General features: G+C 33.9%; 1 protein-coding gene across 3 annotated transcripts in view; it reads right to left on the reverse strand.

The window, feature by feature from the left end:
* EXOC5 (exocyst complex component 5) overlaps nucleotides 1–20,169 on the reverse strand; it is a 57,662-nt gene that overhangs the window by 17,190 nt on the left and 20,303 nt on the right. For all 3 annotated transcript variants that reach the window (XR_011568925.1, XM_070797649.1, XM_019968971.2), the window contains exons 5-13: nucleotides 19,374–19,438; nucleotides 16,572–16,600; nucleotides 15,445–15,554; nucleotides 14,665–14,709; nucleotides 14,420–14,560; nucleotides 13,331–13,413; nucleotides 12,125–12,334; nucleotides 10,722–10,869; nucleotides 1,093–1,201 (exon numbers count right to left, since the gene is read on the reverse strand). Coding sequence is in view for 2 of the 3 variants with exons in the window: in XM_070797649.1 (XP_070653750.1) it covers nucleotides 1,093–1,201; nucleotides 10,722–10,869; nucleotides 12,125–12,334; nucleotides 13,331–13,413; nucleotides 14,420–14,560; nucleotides 14,665–14,709; nucleotides 15,445–15,554; nucleotides 16,572–16,600; nucleotides 19,374–19,438 (940 nt within the window). In the remaining variant the exon portion in view is untranslated. The remainder of the gene's footprint in view (nucleotides 1–1,092; nucleotides 1,202–10,721; nucleotides 10,870–12,124; nucleotides 12,335–13,330; nucleotides 13,414–14,419; nucleotides 14,561–14,664; nucleotides 14,710–15,444; nucleotides 15,555–16,571; nucleotides 16,601–19,373; nucleotides 19,439–20,169) is intronic.

Here is a 20,169-nt window from a genome sequence, read left to right on the forward strand (position 1 = left end):
AAAAGAAATGGGGGTTGGGAGGGGGGGACACCAAGTGCAAAGAACCTGAGTGAGGAAAAAGAATAAAGGCCAGAGTGGCTGGGGTAGTGAAGGGAAATGCAGATGAGATGAGGATGAATATATAAGAGGAGGCCAGATCAAAACCATGCTTTTGTAAAGAGTTTGTTGCTGTTTTCCCCCTAAGTGTAATAGGAAACCACTAAAATGTCTTAAACAAAAAAAATTTAAGACCCTTAAATTTATACCATGACTGTTACATGGAGTCAGTTATTTGGAAAGGTAAGAACATACAGAGAGATCAGTTAGGAGCAGATGGAGATCATGATGTTTAAATCAGTTGGTATCAATGGAGATGGAGAAAAGTAGGAGAATTTGAGTTATGTTTGACAGTATATAGACAGGATTTGCTGACAGACTGGTTTTCAGGTTTGATGAAAAGAACAATTATGGCAACTCCTGGGTTTGGGGCTTCAGTAAATAGTAAATAGCAATGCCTTTTAAAGACATGAGAAATAATGGGAAAGGAAGAAGTTTAGATGGAAGATAAAGAGTTTCATTTTGAATACATTAAATTTGAGATGTACACAGAACAGATGAGAGAAGTCAAGGAGGCAACTGAACTAATGGGACTAGAATTTAGGGAAGAGGTCATTATTATCTTATTAATATCAGTAAACTCAAAAGGCCAAAAACAAAAGAAAAAATTTCATATGAATCTATTCCTTTCCAGGCTTATTGATAAGGCTTATTTTCCTTTCCAAACTTTACATTACTCAACTGTCTCAAGCAGAATTGCTATCATTTCCATTTCTGCCCCCTTGGCATTTTATAACTTACAGCATTGTATTACAGTCTGCCACACACTGCTGTGACTTATATAGTTTATCCTGCCCTGCTCAATGTAAGCAACATGAGAACTGTGTCTTTGTATAGCTTTTAGCATCTGACAAATCCTTGCACTACAGGAAGTTCAAAAAGCATTTTGCTGCACTGACTGAGATAAATATATATAAAATAACAGTATGCATACAGTTAAACCAAACAGGATCAAAGGAATTTAAGATGAAGTATAATATAAATAAATATACTTACCAGCAAGTCCTGTTTCCAAGGCATAATCAATATGTTCAATACATAAAAATTCCACAAGAATGGTAAAAATTCTAAAGGCATTCCTTGGTAAATCAGAAGGATCAGAGAGCTTTAAAAAGAAAAACCAAATACATCAATCCTCAGGTTTACCTTAAAAAAAAAAAAAAAAGGCAACTTTTTTTTTTTTTTTAAAGCAATCTACTTTGTATAAGATATAGTGCTCTGGTGTCAAATGGTAACTTAAATCTCTTCCACCCACCCAAAATGCCTTTCTTATATACATATAGTTACAGTGCTCCATATTTGTCTACAATTCTCCCAGCTTAAATAAGATTACTGTTTTCTGACCTGGATTGCAATCCATGTTAACCGTGACAGGAAAGAAAGAAAAGGAGAGAGAACCAATAGAAAAGAAAATCTAAGGTACACATTAAAGCCAAGTATGTTTTAAAGAAATACACACAAACATAACATACACATAAGTACATATAATAAAGTACATTCAACTGCCATGTAAAATGCCTTTCTTAATGTCATAGTAAAAGAAGTCTGAGAGTCACCTATTGAATAAAAGCTATTCTGGTAAAACTCAGAACCAGAAAGGATTCTTCATTTTATTGGAGGGTGGGGACAGGAAAATCAATAACAGACACTATAAAATAGGTCAGGTTCAATCCCACCTTCCTCACTTCCCATTGAGTGAACCCTTGAGATGTTATTTAACCCCACCAAACCTCAATTTCTTCATCTGTAAGGTAGGAATAGTACTAATGGTACTTATATCCTAGCCTTGAGATGAAAATAAAGTATGAAAATACATGTAAGATATTTTGAGCTTAGTGTCTGGCACATAAGTTCACAACAATAAATGTTCATTTTGATGTTGATGTTGCTGCTGATTAACTACTTAGTAAAAGAATCATTAGTAGTTATGCTGAGAAAATTAAATCCCTCTTAAAATGTTGGAAAATAACCTCTCAACTTCTTGTAACTGCTGCCTACATTATTAATCAATTGATTGTTGCCTATTTGTTGTCTCTATTCACGCTCCCTCTGAGAGTAATGCTTGTTATCTGATATATACAGCTGGGTGTTTAAAAGTGCATAACCCACTTTAAATTCTCTAAATCTCTACTGCTTATAGTTATGAGTTTGGTATTACTTGATTCCCTTGTTGGTCTTAATACTACCCCAACTTTTACCCTTCTCTACCACAACTCTCACCTCCCTTCTTTGTTCAATGCTTTACAAATGTCTTTAGCAAGCCATTTTCCACATTCCTCCTCTCTACATCCATATATTCACGCATAATTGAAACAAGAAGTAGACTGAAAAAGTTGTAAGGATATACAAGACAAAAATAACCGTTAACCAATTGGACCTAAATGACATTCATAGAACATGCTATCCAACATTAGGATATACATTTTCTTTAGGTATTCAGAAAACATTTACCAAGATGGATCATATTCTGGGCTAAAAAACAAGTCTCAATAAATTTAAAATGGATTCACATCACACAAAATACATCCTCTATCCACAACAGAATCAAACTGAAATCATTAACAGAAGATATCTAAAAAATCCTCTAATATCTGGAAATGATATAACATACTTCTAAGCTACTCTTCAGTCAACAGAAATCAAAAAGGAAATTTAAAAGTATTTTGAACTGAATGAAAATAAACACAACAAATAAAAATTTATTGTATGAAGCTAAAGCAGTATCTTAAAGAGAAAGTTAGAAGATTAAATCCTTATATCAGAAAATAAGAAGGGTCTCTAATCACTGATCTCACCTTCCACCTTAAAAACTAGATAAAGAAGATCAAATGAAGCCCAGGTAAGCAGAAGGAAAAGAAATAATAAAGAGTGGACATCCATGAAATACAAAACAGGAAAATCAATGATACCAAAGCTGATTCTCCAGGGAAACTAATAAACTGATAAACCTATATCACACACACAAGACACAAATCATCAAAAATGAATAGGTGACATCACTATAGATTCAACAGGTTTTAAAAAGATAATAAGCTACTATATATGTAATAAACAAGAAAGTCATAGTGTAAAGTACAGCAAACTATATTCAATACCTTATAATGACCTATAATGAAAAAGAATATACATATTATATATAATATAATATATACATAATTGGATCACTTTGCTATACACCAGAAATTAACACAAAACTTTAAACAATTTTTTTCAATTAAAAAACACATACACACACACAAAAATCAACTGAACATTAAAAAAAAGGATAAGACAATAACATGAACAACTTAATCCCCCAAAATTCAACAATCTGTGTGAAATATACAAATCTTAAAGGACACAAACTACCAAAGCTCACTTTAAAAGAAATAGGTAACTAAAATAGTTCCATATCTACCAAAGAAGTTGAATTTGTAGCTAAAAATACTCACAAATTTAAAAACTACAGGCACAAAAGACTTCACTAAGTTCTACCAAATATTTAAGGAAGATATAACACTAATTTTACACAAACTCTTCTAGAAAATTAAAGACGAAGGAATATTTCCAACTCATTCTATGAGGCCAACATTACCTTGATACCAAAGCTACAAAGACATTATGAGAAAAAATATGTATAAATCAATATCCTTTGTGAACACAAACACAAAAACAGAAACAAAAGTTTAGTAAACCTAATCCAACAAAACATAAATAGGACAATACATGATGACCAAGGGGAGTTTATTAAAAGAATGCAAGGTTAACATTTGGAAATGTATCAACGTAATTCACATTAACAGAATAACAACAACAAAAAAGTATTTGACAAAGCCTAATATCCATCCCTATAAAAACACCTAGAAAATTATGAATAAAATAATTTCCTTAATCTGATAAAGAGCATCTATGAAAAACAAATGGGTCCTAATCAAACAGGGTTTCTCTGGTGGCTAAGTGGTAAAGACTCCGCCTGCAATGCAAGAGACTCAGGTTCCATCTCTGGTCAGGAAGATCCCCTGGAGTAGGAAATGGCAACCCACTCCAGTATTCTTGCGGAGGAGCCTGGTAGGCTACAGTTCGTGGGGCTGCAAAGAATCGGACCCAACTAAGCACACGCACACACATATATGTATACGAGTGTATGTATATGTATGTGTGTGTGTATGGAACTAGAGGTTATCATACTAAGTGAAGTAAGTCAGATAAAGACAAACATCATACAATATAGCTTATTTGCAGAATCTAAAAGAAAAAGAAGACACAAATGAACTTATTTTCAAAACAGAAAGAGACTCACAGACACAGAAAACAAACATATGGTTACAAAGGGAAAAAGGGGATGGGGAGGGATAAATTGTGAGGCTGGGATTAACATATACACACAACTATGTATAAAACAGACAACCAACAATGACCTACTGTATAGCACAGGGAACTATACTCAATATTGTATAACAATCTATAAAGGAAAATATATATACACACACATATATATACACACATAAATATACATATAGCTGAACTGCTATGCTGTACACCTAAAACTTAGGCTTCTCTGGTGGCTCAGACAGTCAAGTCTGCCTGCAGTGCAGGGGACCTGGGTTCAATTCCTAGGTTGGGAAGATACCCGAGAAGGTAATGGCTAGCCACTCCAGTATTTGTGCCTGGAAAATCCCATGGACAGAGGAGTCTGGTGGACGACAGTCCATGGGGTTACAAAGAGTCAGATGTGACGGAGCTACTAACACACACACACACACACGCGCACACACATTCTTAAACTTACATGATATTATAAATCAACTATATTTCAATAAAAAATTATTTAAAAAAGGAAAACCTACAGTTGGAATCATATTAATGATAAAAGACAATACTTTGAGAATAATGCAAGGTGTATGCTCTTGCCATTTATATTCAGCATTATAGTAGAAGCTCTGACCAGTGCAACAAAGCAAGAGAACAAAGCAGGCATCTATATTGAAAAGAATAAGTTAAAACTGACTTTATTGGCAGAAAACATAATACTCTATACAGAAAATCCTATTGAATCTATAAGAAACATTATTAGAATAAGTGAGTTAGGTCAGGTTGAAGGTATAAAATCAACATATAAAAATCAACTGTATCTGAAAACTCAGTTTTGCTAAAATGTCACTTCTCCATAAATAGAACTATAGATTCAAAGTAACTTCAGTCAAAATACCAAACTTCTTTCCCCCCAGAAACTGACAAATTGATCATGTGAATTATATGAAAATGCCTCCTATGGAAATGTTAGAGGATTTTCACTACCTGATGCAAGATTTATAGTTATAGTGATCAAAAATGTGTAGTATTAAATTCTCAGAAGAAAACACAGGCAGCATGCTCTTTGACATAAGTCTTAGCAATATTTTTCCAATCTGTCTCCTAAAGCAAGAGAAGAGAAACAAAAGCAAAAATAAAATGGCACACAATCAAACTTAAAAGCTTAGCACAGCAAAGGAAACCATCAGCAAAACAAAAAGGCAACACACTGAATGGGAAAAGATATTTGCAAATGATATGCAAGGTAAGAGGTTATTAATATCCAGAAATATTAAAAAGTCATATAATTCAATATTTTTTTTTAAAAACTGATTAAAACTTGGGCAGAGAATCTGAATAGACATTTTTCCAAAGGTGACACACAGATGGCCAGCAGGCAGATGAAAAGATCCTCAACATCATTAATCATCAGAGAAATGCAAATCAAACACACACCTCATACAGAATGGCTATCAAGTCTACAAACAAGTGTTGGCAAGGATGTGGAGAAAAGGGAACCCTAGTAAAATGTTAGTAGGAACGTAAATTGGTATAGCCACTATGAAAAACAGTATGGAGGTTCCTCAAACAACTGACAGTAGAATTTTCATAAGATCCAACAATTCCACACCTGGGTACACAGCAAAAAACAAAAACACTAACCCAAAAAGATACATTCATCCCAATGTTCACAGCAGCATTATTTACAATTGCCAAGATAGGGAAGCAACCTAAGTGCCATTACCAGATGAATGGATAAGAATATGTGGTAATATATACAGAATGGAGTACTACTCAGCCATAAAAAATTGAAATTTTGCCATTTACAGCAACATGGAAGGACCTGCACAGCACTATGCTAAGTGAAATAAATCAGAGGAATAGTGTATGATATCACATATGTGGAATCTAAAAAATACAACAAACTAGTGAATTTAACAAAGAAGAAGCAGACTCATAGAGACAAAGAACAAACTAGTGGTTACCACTGTAGGGGGATATATGGATATGGTGTAGGAGACACAAACTATTGGGCATAAGACAGGCTCAAGGTATTGTACGACGTGGAGAATATAGCCAATATTTTGTAGTAACTGTAAATAGAGAGTAACCTTTCAAAATCATATAAAAATTTTTTAAAAAATTTTTTTTAAAGAAAGAAAACTTAAAGGAAACAAATACAATAAAAGAAAATATAAAAGGAAATCTTTGTGACCTTAGGTTAGGCAAGGATTCCTTATATATGATATCAAAAATACCTCCCATAACAGAAAAGTGTCAAAATTAATAACTTCTATTCTTTGAAATACTGTTTAGATATGAAAAAGACAAACCACAGACTGAAAAAAAAAATCTGCACATTAGGTATTTGATAAATGAGTTTTTCCCTGGTGGCTCAGACAGTAAAGCGTCTGCCTGCAGTGCAGGAGACCCAGGTTCGATCCCTGGATTGGGAAGATCCCCTGAAGAAGGCAATGGCAACCCACTCCAGTACTCTTGCCTGGAAAATTCCATGGATGGAGGAGCCTGGTAGGCTACAGTCCATTGGGTTGCAAAGAGTTGGACACGACTGAGCAACTTCACTTTAAATTTTTTAAAAAAATGAGTCTTAACTACATATACAACTGTCAAGAAATAAGAACCCAATTTTTAAAAATGTTACTAAGGAGAAATGAAAGCATATGTCTGCATAAAGATACATAATGAATGTTCAAAGCAGCTTCATTTTTAACCAAACACTGGAGCCAATCTAAACTGCCATCAATAGGTAAGTGGATAAGCAAAACAGTGAAGAATCTGCCTTTAATGCAGGAGACCACGGTTCAATCCCTGGGTCGAGAAGATCCCCGAGTGAAGAAAACAGCTACCCACTCTAGTATTCTTGCCTGGAGAATTCCATGGATGGAGAAGCCCATGGGTCACAAAGAGTCAGACATGACTGAGCAACTAACACTTTCACTTCTTTTCCATGCAATAAAATACTATTCAGCAATAAAAGAACGTACTAATACACACAACATGAATGAATTTCAAAACATTTATGCTGGGTTAAAGAATCCAGAAACACATGTATATACTACATTATAATCCCATTTATTAAAAATTCTAGAAAATTAATCAACTTCTTGAAAAATCCTATTTAGTTTTCAAGACTCAGTCCTGAATCTTGACAACTTCTTTTTGACAACTAATCTACAGTGAAGGAGGTCACGGTTGCCTGAGAACAGAAACAAGGGAGGAGAAAAGGAGAATTTACAAGTAGAAAAGGAAACTTTGGGGGTGATGATCTGTTCATTACTTTGATTGCACTATAGCTTCATAAATGTACACATAATTTACCAAAGTTACCAAACTGTATAGTTCAAATACATGCAGTCTACTGAATGTCAATTATATCTCGACATTACTAAGCTTTTTAAAAAAGAAAAATACACCCAATCTTCTCATTACACTGCCCTGTTTTATATCCTTTAATATTTCCATCAACATCTAACAGGGTCAAGGCCAAATTTCTAAGTATGGTATAGAAAGAATTTTTGTCTACATTTTCAAATTCCCGTCTCATTATTCTCCCCATATCCTTTTACAGTTCAAGCATTTCATGCTGCATGATTGTTCTCTGTATATGTCTTTGTGCATGTAATATTCTCTTTTCCTGAAACCGCCTGCCAGAATCTTGAAGATACCCTATTTATCTTTCAAGACCCAGACCTCAAATGTCCTCTCCTTTTTGAAATCTTCCCTGAAAAATACTCGTCCTTAATTCCTTAACCAGTCAGAGCCAGCTGCTTCCTCTTTAAGTCTCAACAGTGTGTATCTGTTGTTGTGCTGTTCAGTCACCCAGTCCTGTTCAACTCTGCAACCCCAAGGACTGCAGCACGCCAGGCCTCCCTGTCCCTCACCATCTCCAGTTTGCCCAAGTTCATGTCCATCACATCGGTGATGCCATCCAGCCATTTCATCCTCTGATGCTCTCTTTTCCTTCTGCCCTCAATCTTTTCCAGTAACAGGGACTTTTCCAATGAGTCAGCTGTTCACATCAGATGACCAAAATACTGGAGCTTTAGCTTTAGCATCAGTCTTTCCAAAGAGTATTCGGGGTTGATTTCCTTTAAGATTGACTGGTTTGATCTCTTTGCTGTCCAAGGTATTCTCAGGAGTCTTCTCCAGCACCACAGTTCGAAGGCATAAATTCTTGGTGCTCTGCCTTCTTTACAGTCCAGCTCTCCCAACGGTACATGACCAATGGGAAGACCACAGCCTTGACTTTACGGACCTTTGTCAGCAGAGTATATACTGTCTAGGTCTGTTCACAGCTTTCCTGCCAAGAAGCAATTGTCTTCTGATTTCATGGCTACAGTCACCATCCGCAGTGATTTTAGAGCCCAAGAAGAGGAAATCTGTCACTATATACATAGTGTATATCTACTTGCACTAATTCTTTATATATCTACCTCTTTTCTCACTATTCAAAAGTAATGTGTATGTTTTGTACTTATAACCTTAATGCCTAACATGTCAGGTGGTACAAAGTAAACAGAAAATAATGTTTTGTTAGATCAGACTGCAATGAATTAAACTGATTTTCAATTTTGTCTTTATCCAGACAGAAGGTTGTGATTTAGATCTAGTTACTGAGTGTGACTCAAGAGCTTCCCAGGTGGTGCTAGTGGTAAAGAACTTGCCTGCCAATGCCGGAGATACAAGAGACCTAGCTTCAATCCCTGGGTTGGAAAGATCCCCTGGAGAAGGGCATGGCAACCCACTCCAGTATTCTTGCCTAGAGAATCCCTTGGACAGAGGAGACTGGTGGGCTACACCCCACAGGGTTGCACAGAGTTGGACATGACTAAAGTGACTAAGCACACACTGTGACTCAAAACAATAAATATGTTGACAGCTTCAGATTTGATGATCTGATGGTATAGAAATATTTTAACATATTTCCAGTATTCAGAAGAGTAGAGCTATTACTGTATCAAATACAGCCATCACATACCCTGAGGTGTCATATCTTAACATTTTCCAAATGTACTTCAGATTTTCTTCTTCTGTGGTGGCAGGGGCAGTCCAACATTATAAAGTGCCGTACGTATTCCTCCCAAGACAACCACTACTCTCAAACTGTTTATCACACCCATGTTGTGCATGCTCCTGAACAAACTATTTTTACTTTTTAGAACTTTATATTGTGGTATAATACATATATCTTTCCCCATCTTGCTCTTTCCACTAAACATTATATTTTTGAGATTTACTCATGCTGACACATGTAACTCTAGTTTAGTCATTTAAATTGGTATATTAGCTTTCCAGTATATGAACAATGTCACTTTATCAATTCTTTCTACAGCACACTTAGTTTGGTTCTAATTTTTCACCATGACAAACAATGTAGCTTATGATGTTAGACATGTCCTGTGAACTTACAAATTCTTTAATTAACAAATTACTCTCCAAAGTATACCGATTATTACTTCCATCGGCAGTGTATAAGAACTTCTATTGCTCCATATCCTTACCAAGAGTATCAACAAAATTTTTGCCAACCTATTGATAATTAGTATTTTCCCTGTCTTAAGTTTCATTTCCCACCACTGAGACTAAATATCTTATTGATAACTCACATTTTCTGTATTTATGTATAGCCTTTGACTTGTTTTCTATCGATTTATATTTATATTTAGTCTATATTGATACATCAATATAAATATATAGACCACATACATCATACAAATAAAAAATTATGACTACCTCAACTCTCAATTTCATACTTAAGAAATATGTAGTTCAGCTTCTTCCTCTGTAAAACAGAGATAACAACCTCACAGAAATGTTACAATGACTAAATGAGTTAATGCATACTTAAAGTGCTTGGAATAGTGTCTGGAACATAGTATGTGCTATACAATTACTAACAAGTATTATTTGTTTTATAAATCTTCTGCTAGTAAAACTGGTTAAAGCCTTCTTTTCACACCCTGGCTTAATTGTTTACTTTGTTGAAGTGTGTTTGTTGAAGGCAATCTAAATTTTTAATGGAGTCAGTTTTTCCTTTCCTTTGATATCTGTTCTTAAAACATCTTTCTCTCCCTAATGCTGTATTTCTTTATGATATGGTTCTAACCCTCACTTTCATATTTTGATTTAATATCTCACTGAAGAAAATTTGGAATCTTCGTTTAAAATCATATTAAAATATACTTCTAAACAATTTAAAAATAATTCTGTTCCCTAAACAAAAATCCTACTTTTTTATTACGATAAACAGGTGTTCATAACCATCTTAGTATAAACAAGCAAAACTTAAAATACATAGCTATATATAAATTAAATACATGTACAATTCTTACCCTATGACATCTTTCAAAGGCTTGTTTGGTTTCTTGCAAAAGATTAACCACCACTTCCTGGGACAGGAAAGTCTCTCCATGAGTATCAATACTCGGCCCCAGTGGTAAGTTAGTGCGTTGTCTAATTCTCTCTTTCAGATCTTGAATACTAGTGCATAATAGAAACAAATGAAAAAAGAAAACTAATATACATAGATTTCAATGTCAAGTACTCTCAAACTTAGTATACATGAACTAATAAAAAGAAAAATGGACCAATAGCAGGAGACCTAAAACTTCTAATTTCAATAAGTAATTCTGTAAAGTGAAGCAAGCATTAATCTCTAAATAGAAGACTATCATATGAAAAGTGAGTAGATTTGCAGTTATTATCTCTAAAGTCTCTTTTAGGTCTACAATTCTGACTCAATATTTAGCTCTATAATTCTGACTCATTAGCCAAAAACTTCTTGTTTGGTTTCCTTAGGAAGTAGGCTTTTCGAAGTAAGCTAATGTTTCAGATAATTAAATGGCCCTGCTTAAAACAAACTTTAAAATTTTAAAGCTTTTTAAATATACTACTTAAGCATATTGTACACTTCTTTATTACTATTAAACATAATTTAGCTTTTCTAAATGACTGAGGGTTATTAAGAACATTTATTATAGTTATAGAAGGCTAGATTACTTTTGTTCCTATTTATAGAATATATAGCTCCAGATTGTGAACTTTAAAAAAAAATTCTTATGGTTGTTTTTTAGCTTTTCTCTTTTACTTTCTGCCTTTCAGATGTCACTTCTTATTCCTAGTTATAATCTCTCCATGATCATTATTTAATATATAACAAGCTGGGAAATAAGAAGCTGATTTAGCTATGAATATTATATGAACCATCAACTCTGATGGTTCACAAAAGTCATTTTGATTCATCCTAGAATCAACTAAATTCCAGATAGGTAAGATCTAGATTACTGAGCTGCCAACGAATTCTTATAGCAAATCATTTTATTTTCTCCTAGGATATGAGTAAATTCAAGTTTTAATGTATTAAACAAGTTCATGCCCAAGTCATTTAAAAAGCTCAGGGTATCAATTTGCAGGGGTTTTTATTCTTTTTAACCACACCTGCAACAGCAGCAATAAAACAATTTACTTCCTAATAGCCTGGAATAATTAACTCAGTCTGAAAAAAGGAAAGGGGGGAGGATGGGAGGAACTCTTTATGGTATTCTGTTTTACATTTTAATAATGTTAAAATATTTCAACATGTGGCTAAAAAGACAGGATTTGATGAATGGTATAAAAAAACTGATAATTCTTCAAAGAAAATTCTAATGACTATCAATATTTCACAAGTTGCCCAAATATAAAAATGTTTTTAATATCTTTAGTTTTAACTATAACATTTAACAAAAACACTTACCCTCCTGTGCCAATGGATCTCTTTTGATGGTTTTTTGAATCATAATAGCGCTGTAGGATCATAGCACTTCTGCTTTTCAAATAGCCAGTCTCTATTTCAATGTAGCTCTCCAAATAGGAAATGAAAATGGACTTGATAAGCTTAGACAAGAAAGTCTGTTTATCAGTACCTAAGTTAAACTCCATCAACTTGCTGGAAAGATTTGTGGTTCTTTTCATGGAAAAGGGGGAAAAGATAAACGTATATTTTAGGTATGGTAATAATATTAAAAAATACATATTTTTACAATGTGACTTTTGAAAAACTTACATTAAACCACCATTTCTTAAACCCTGGGAAATTACTTAGAATGGAGAGAGCAATTGCATAAGGTTATATAAATATATTAAGTAGAATGTATATTACAAATATCATGGTTTTGAAAACTGCCATAAACTCCTAGAGATAACTCAACAAGAGGAAACTGAGGCAACCAACCAGTCTAGAAATGGCAACAATGCCAGAATGGCTTCAAGTATGCCATTCATGACATGGTACCAAGTCAAAATACTTCCTCTGTTCATTCTCTTCTCTGGACTTGCCTCTAATTTTCTGTTTCTCACTGCTGAAGATAGACTCACAATAGTGCTGCTGTTGAAACAGACTTCCTGATTATAGCTACTTTTGAAAACCCTCTTCTCAAAATGACAATGAAGAAAAGCAACAGGACTGGAAAAAAACTCCACATGAAGCTTCTACACAGTGTAACACTGCCATTTACAAAATACAAGACAAATTTTCACATCAGAGTTAAGTCTGAAACCATCATTGGTTAAGAATTTGTCACTCCTTTTCTCAACTTCTAAAGCGTTAATGAAAATAAATGTAATTATTACTCATTCTTAAAAAAATTAAACAATAATGAACTAGTTTACAATTAAGATCAAAAACATAATTCTCAGGTCTTAGTTTAAACAAGACTTAGTCATAGTCAGGTCTTAGTTTATACTTCATTAAAGTATATTAACATAAAGCGTAATATCTAATAGTTAACATGCTAAGAAAGATACTCATACAATACTAGTCTATACAGCCAAGTATTTAATGCTAAAAGCTACATTGCTATCTGACAAACTGTTATTCAAAAACACCTGAATATTTCCCAATTTTCTATTTGAAGAAAAGTAAAGGTGAGATATTACTATTTTCTAATAATTAAAAATATACCTTGTGTATAAATCATAGAGACTTTTGAGATACTGCTCTGCATCAGACTTCCAACATTCTTGTAACTGGTCTTTCACAAAGCTCTAAAAAGAAAAGTCAACATTCTGTTAATTAAATAATATTAAATTATATAGTCAACATTTTTTTCCTCTAGAATTACTCCATTTTCTTGATCTGTTCTGACTTAAAATCCAGCGGCAAAGGCAATGCATAGGAAATAGACCAATATAAAAAAAATTAAAAAACAGGTTTTTAGTTTACTGCTTCTCATATTTACTTGTACATTTATATCAGTGTTGGGACTAAACATTAAGAATCTCAAATATCTTGTCTTTTGAAAAAAATACCAAAAAACAACACTTTAAGCTATATCAATATGGTCAATTCTTTAAAGTAGCATTTCCCAAACTGTAAATAACACTACTGTCCTTTGAGACACTAAGAGACATTACTATAAAATTGGGAAAGGCAGTACATTACATTTCCACTTCTAGAGGATCACAATATATATTAGTACCTCTAAAGGATATTAAAAGTTGTGTTTTTAAAACAATATTTATTTAACACTGCTGAATCTATTGGTAAACAGTTTAGGAAATGTTGCCTTAAAGTACAGAGCTATGGAAGTAAAGGCTGTAAAGGAAACATTCAGAGTTTTTTCTTTTCATGTCAGTGCCATATGACAAAAAATTCTACAGATCTTGTAATTCTTGTTCAAATTTACTTTACTAAGGTAAAATAAGGTAAGCAATGTCAATGCTAAGTATCATTCTTAGCATTTCAAAATGCTATCGATTGGTCAAGGTGAGAGCCCAGTGAATATTAAAATCTGAGGCTAATCTTTCACACCTGTTAACACTACTACTGATACACATGTAATTTCAAACACATGCTCTAATGACTGTGAGTGGCACCTTTTAACACTTTGTTTTAAAGCTCAACACTGTCACTCCTTTCCCCTATACTTAATAAGTGAATTGCTGTTCCTAAGGATATTACACAAATAAACTCAATTTTTAAAAACTTTTAAAACAGAGGGAAAAAAACACATACAGTCTTAAGAACTACTTAGTCACTGTTTAAAATTACCTGTAGTTTGATTTCAAATACATTTTGAATAAGTTTAGCCAGTACTGTTTCTGGATTACTAAAGATATCTCCAACTTGTTTGTTTACCCGTTGACAGAGTATTGCTGCATCTTCAAATATATCGTTTCTCAAGTAAGCACCCTAAAGAGCAGAGGAATTTTATATAATGAATATATAATTTAAAATGCTTTTTAAAACACAAACTAGCATAAAATAAAATCAAATGAAGTGTACTGTTATGTTACCTCCTGGCACTGCTTTATATAAACATCAACACAATGAGAATAACCCTAAGAAGAAGAGAGAAATGCACATCACTTTTTTGGTTAAGTTATAACAACAATAACAACGTCAATAAAAGAGGTATTATATATAATAAAGCTATCTCTATGCCTCAATAAATGCTCAGCAGTAACAGCTACTCTCTGGTTTCTGTATTCCAGTGGACACTTAAGGTCAAGCCTTCTTGCTTTTGAATTATTTCATAAAATGTTTGACTAAAAAAAACAATAAACAGCCAGAAGGGAGACAATTTTCTACATCAAACTATATAAAAATTCAGTGATAGTTTTATTATTAATAGTATTAATATTAATTAATAATAAGTATTAATAGTACTGAATATAAGATCTTTAAGACCTAGGATTTAGTATCATTTCTGGAGAAACATAAAAAATATACATTCAAATTATTCCAAACAATGAAAATTAACACTGTGATACACTAAAACAACAGGGCAAAATCACAGACCGTAAAACACCCTGGTGGTTCAGTGGTAAAAATGTGCCTGCCAATGCAGGAGACACGGGTTCAGTCCCTGGGTGGGGAAGATCCTCCAGAGAAAGAAACAGCAACCCACTCTAATATTATTGGCCTGGGAAATTCCATGGATAGAGGAGTCTGGTGGGTTACAGTCCATGGGGTCACAAAGAATCACAACTTAGTGACAAAACAACAACATACAGAATTCACATTATCTCTACATTCTTTAAGACTAATCTGCACTTTAAATTTTTTCTATGTACCTTAAAATGAAGTAAAACAGCTGCTACTTCTCTCATTCTGGAGATTTCACCTCTTCTTTGAGCACCAGTAAACTCCTGAATCAACTGGCATTCTAAATCATGGTATTTACCTAAAAATAGAAAGTCATTCAGCTACAATGAGACAAAGTACACAGGTTATTTGTAAGTATACAGTTTCTTTATAAATATAATGACTATGAACCTAGCTTTCTTTTAAAAGAATTGTGAAAACCATTAGATTATAGGTAGTAGATCAAAACTCTTATTATAATATACTAAGGTATATAAATCTATATTTTCAACACACACACAAAATCTTCCCAATTGGCAAAATAGATCAGCTCCTATAGTCTGACTTCCATTTACGACTATGGGAAAAACCTGGATGTCATTTCTGAAAGCAAGAGATAGGAAAAGTCTTAAACCTGACTTTAGAGAAAGAGTAAAGAGAACTATCAAACTCTTTACTAGAGTTCAAATATCTTTACCATGAACAAAGGCAGATTCAATACCAGATTATAAGACAACATGTGGTATTTGATTCACTACATTCTTGGGGCTATTACGGTACACTTTTGGCAAAACAGATGATTTTTGAACTTCAGCGAGTTCCTGAACAGTGACTTAGAGCCTAGAAATATAGTGACTATTAAAGAAATCTGGAATGATCTGCCTAAAATACAATCTAAAGAACAAGTTTCAAGCTACCATGTACGGAGTTAAATAGGTACTAAAATGGTCATATGAGCTTTTTTTTAAAAAAAAGAGAGAGACAGGTATGTATGGATACAAAAACAATGTCTAAGATATGCTGTTAAAAACACAAGGTATCAAGCTATTTGTATAGGATGCCACCAATTTTAAAATACCTGGAGAACATATAAAAAAATTCTACATATTATATACATCATTTATGTTCTATGCTTATATCAAGATATCCATAGAGTACTATGGAAGAATACACAAGAAACAGATAATATTTAGTAGCTGTTTCAAGGAAGAGGAATCAAATTCACGGATTGGGTGGGAGGATGACATTGTTCCCACTCTCTTCCTTTACGATTTTCTTTTATAAAAGTAGTTTGATCACCTATCCAAAACAATTAAATAAATAGAACCCCACTTACTTGCAATTTTAGATTTAACTTCTGAAAATCTGAAAGATAGAAACCAATGATGAAGTTCATTATTTGTGACAAATGTACCATAGTAATGTAAGGTATTAATAAAAGGGAGAATGGGGATACATTGGAATTCTCCATACTAAATGTCTTCATAAAGGATAGGAGGGAGGGGAGGGAGGAAGGGAGGGAGAGGGAGGGTGTGGCCGAGGAAGGAGGCCAAAGACATGGCCAGAGGGGAGAGAGTGCTGACAGGAAGCATGCCATTTAACAAAGCTGAAACCGGGCAATTCAGATGAGTATCTTGTTCTCACTGAGGAAATTCACACAGAATAACCAAATCCCTTTTAAAGAGGGAGGAATTCTGAACCAGACATTAATTAACTGAGCCAGTCCTAACAACTGATTTATTGTCCCTACTCATATTCATTGGCATTTTAAATTCACTTGATATTTGTCTCTTTTCCCTTCTGTTGGGATTTTCTCATATGAAGTTTCATTACTGTCACTTAAAAGAAAATAAACAATAAGTATATATAAACGAAGCTGAAGCTGAAACTCCAGTACTTTGGCCACCTCATGCGAAGAGTTGACCCACTGGAAAAGACTGATGCTGGGAGGGATTGGGGGCAGGAGGAGAAGGGGACGACAGAGGATGAGATGGCTGGATGGCATCACTGACTCGATGGACGTGAGTTTGAATGAACTCCGGGAGTTGGTGATGGACAGAGAGGCCTGGCGTGCTGTGATTCATGGGGTTGCAAAGAGTTGGACACGACTGAGCGACTGAACTGAACTGATATATAAACGAGTTATTTTAAAACTGGAAAAATAAAATAGAAGCCATAAAAAGGACCCCATGTGTGTGCCTAGCATTCAACCTCTGCAAATTCAGAAACTAAAATATCAATTAAAATACACTAGAACTTTTTCAAATCATAAATATCAAAGGGGAATGCTGCTGCTGCTAAGTCACTTCAGTCATGTCCGACTCTGTGTTAACTCCATAGACGGCAGCCCACCAGGCTCCCCCGTCCCTGGGATTCTCCAGGCAAGAACACTGGAGTGGGTTGCCATTTCCTTCTCCAATTCAAGAAAGTGAAAAGTAAAAGTGAAGTCGCTCAGTCGTGTCCGACTCTTAGCGACCCCATGGACTGCAGCCTACCAGGCTCCTCCATCCATGGGATTTTCCAGGCAAGAGTACTGGAGTGGGGTGCCATTGCCTTCACCGAGGGGAATGCACAACATGGAAAATTAAGGCTGAAAGAGCTCACATAATTAAAGTGATAGGTGAGGGGATGGCAAAAAAGATGCCAAAGATAGATAAAGAGGCTAATAATTCAAAGAACTATACAAAATTGATATGGGCTTCCCAGGTGGCTCAGTGGTAAAGAATCTGCCTGTCAAGCAGGAGACGTGGGTTTGAATGAACCCTGGGTTGGTAAAACCCCTGGAGATGAAAATGGTAACTCGCTCCAGTATTTGTGCCTGGGAAATCCCATGGACAGAGGAGCCTGGCAGGCTATAGTCCTCGGAGTCACAGAGAGTCAAACACAACTTAGCAACTGAGCACACAGACAACAAAATTGATATATCAAAGTTATGGTGGATCACAGAGTACAGAATACATTAGGTTATTATTGATCTCTGAGAAAATTAAATTTGATTAGGATGTAAATTCAATTCTAAGGCTTGGGAGAGAGGTTAAAACAAAACTGTAAGAGAAGTATGTAACTGAGAAGTGGGAGAAGATGAGTATATACGTCTGATGTTTGTATGGGTGGGAGAAAATTATCATATACCCATTGTGAGCCATACATTTTATCCATTTAAGTAAATGGTTTAACTCTGAAATAAAAGCTTTTTTGTGGGTGACATTAAAAATCATTGCTTATAATGTTGGACAAGCATAAGAGTATCAATAATAGCTAAATGATTATTACTGCTAACTCTTTATGATGACACAAAGTTCAAAGTAAAATAAAATATATTTATGGGTAGGGAATATTGGGACATAATGGGCAAACTTTAAGTACAGTAATACATTTACATTCTACTTATACCCGAGGATCTTCAAGTACCACAAAAGGATACATTATCTGTTTTAAGAGAAGAGATGTTTTTCCAGATATTTAAATGGGAGAACCACTATTAATAAAACTAGAGTCTGACATTCCATGGACTAAAGGAAACCATGAAAGAATTTTCTTCTCAGTGAAGCTTCTTTAAGGTTGAAACCATTAATACCTGACTTAGCAATGGTCCTAAGGCCTGGCATCTAAAACAGGACTTTGTAACCTTAAGGTCCCTAGGAAGGAGCCTTCAGATAGGTTAAATGGTCTAAAACACCAAGAAATTGTATACAACAGTCTGTTTATCTGAACTTTTTAAAGGCAATTTCATAGCTTTCACCAGCTTTTCAGAGGTGTCCAACACTCCCAAAAGCTTAAGAACTCTCATCTAGAGGAAAAAGCAGCTCAAGAAACCATGTTTAATCTTTCTGTGCCCTTCTACACTGTTATCACAGTCCAAAAAAAAAAAAGAAAATTCAAAATGTCACTTGTCAATTTCAAAATTCTCCATCAATTTTTTTTCAAAAGAAAAAGGATTGAGATTATTTCAACATATATCATTAAATTTAGTTGCTAAGAGACCATATTTTTTCAATCAACTATTGCATACTGTATCTTTTAAAGGCAGTCCTCAGTAAGTTCTTGTTGAATTAATGAGTAACACAGGTAAAAGTACAATTTTATTCCATACATTACACACCATAAAGACAAATTAACTCTTGAGAAATAAACTTGCCTATCAAAAGGTAACTCTTGGGCGATTAGGTGCAACTTCTGAATGATGTCTGCTGCCTCCTTTATCTATTAAAAAATAAAAGCAATAATTAAAAAAAAAAAACCTTTATATGTATCAAAAAATAATTTTGTATTTAAAAATAGTAATATTCTCATATGTATGTCCACAGACTCTCACCCAAACAATTTTCTTTTAAAATACACAATAAAATCTTGTGAGCAACAGGAATACATCTGGGGTATCACCAATAATGAGTCATTGAAACATAAACATTTGTCATTATGGTATTGAAATCTTGTGATTTTATAATGCCACAATCCCTTCCCAATGAAACCTGCAGTTCAAATCTACTCTGAAAAAATTCAAATAATTGACTGCTGAAAGCGAGTTTAAGTATCTTGTGAGTTTATGAACAGAGAAACAAGATTTATGAAAATAATTCAGACCATACTGGTGCATATAGCCCACTTTAGGTGAAGAAAATAATAAAATGCTTGTCATTTAATGAACATATAAAGTTTTAAAACTTGTTAACATGAAGTCTTCTGAATAGAATATGACAAAAATGTTTGTACTTATTCAAACTGTGTAACTAAAGGATTTAGACAAGGAGTCTAAAATTTTTTAAATGTAGAAATTTGTGCTTATTCATATTAATGTATAGAGAGTTATATATGCTAACTTTTGAAAACAAATTTCAAATAAGCATTGAGTTTAATTTTGGCACACTTTTAGTAACTGATTTTATCATTCACTTTCTTTAACACTAAGAAAAAAAAAAGAAAAAAAGAAAGAG

The sequence above is a fragment of the Bos indicus genome, chromosome 10, assembly GCF_029378745.1.
Source record: "Bos indicus isolate NIAB-ARS_2022 breed Sahiwal x Tharparkar chromosome 10, NIAB-ARS_B.indTharparkar_mat_pri_1.0, whole genome shotgun sequence".
NCBI lineage: Eukaryota > Metazoa > Chordata > Mammalia > Artiodactyla > Bovidae > Bos > Bos indicus.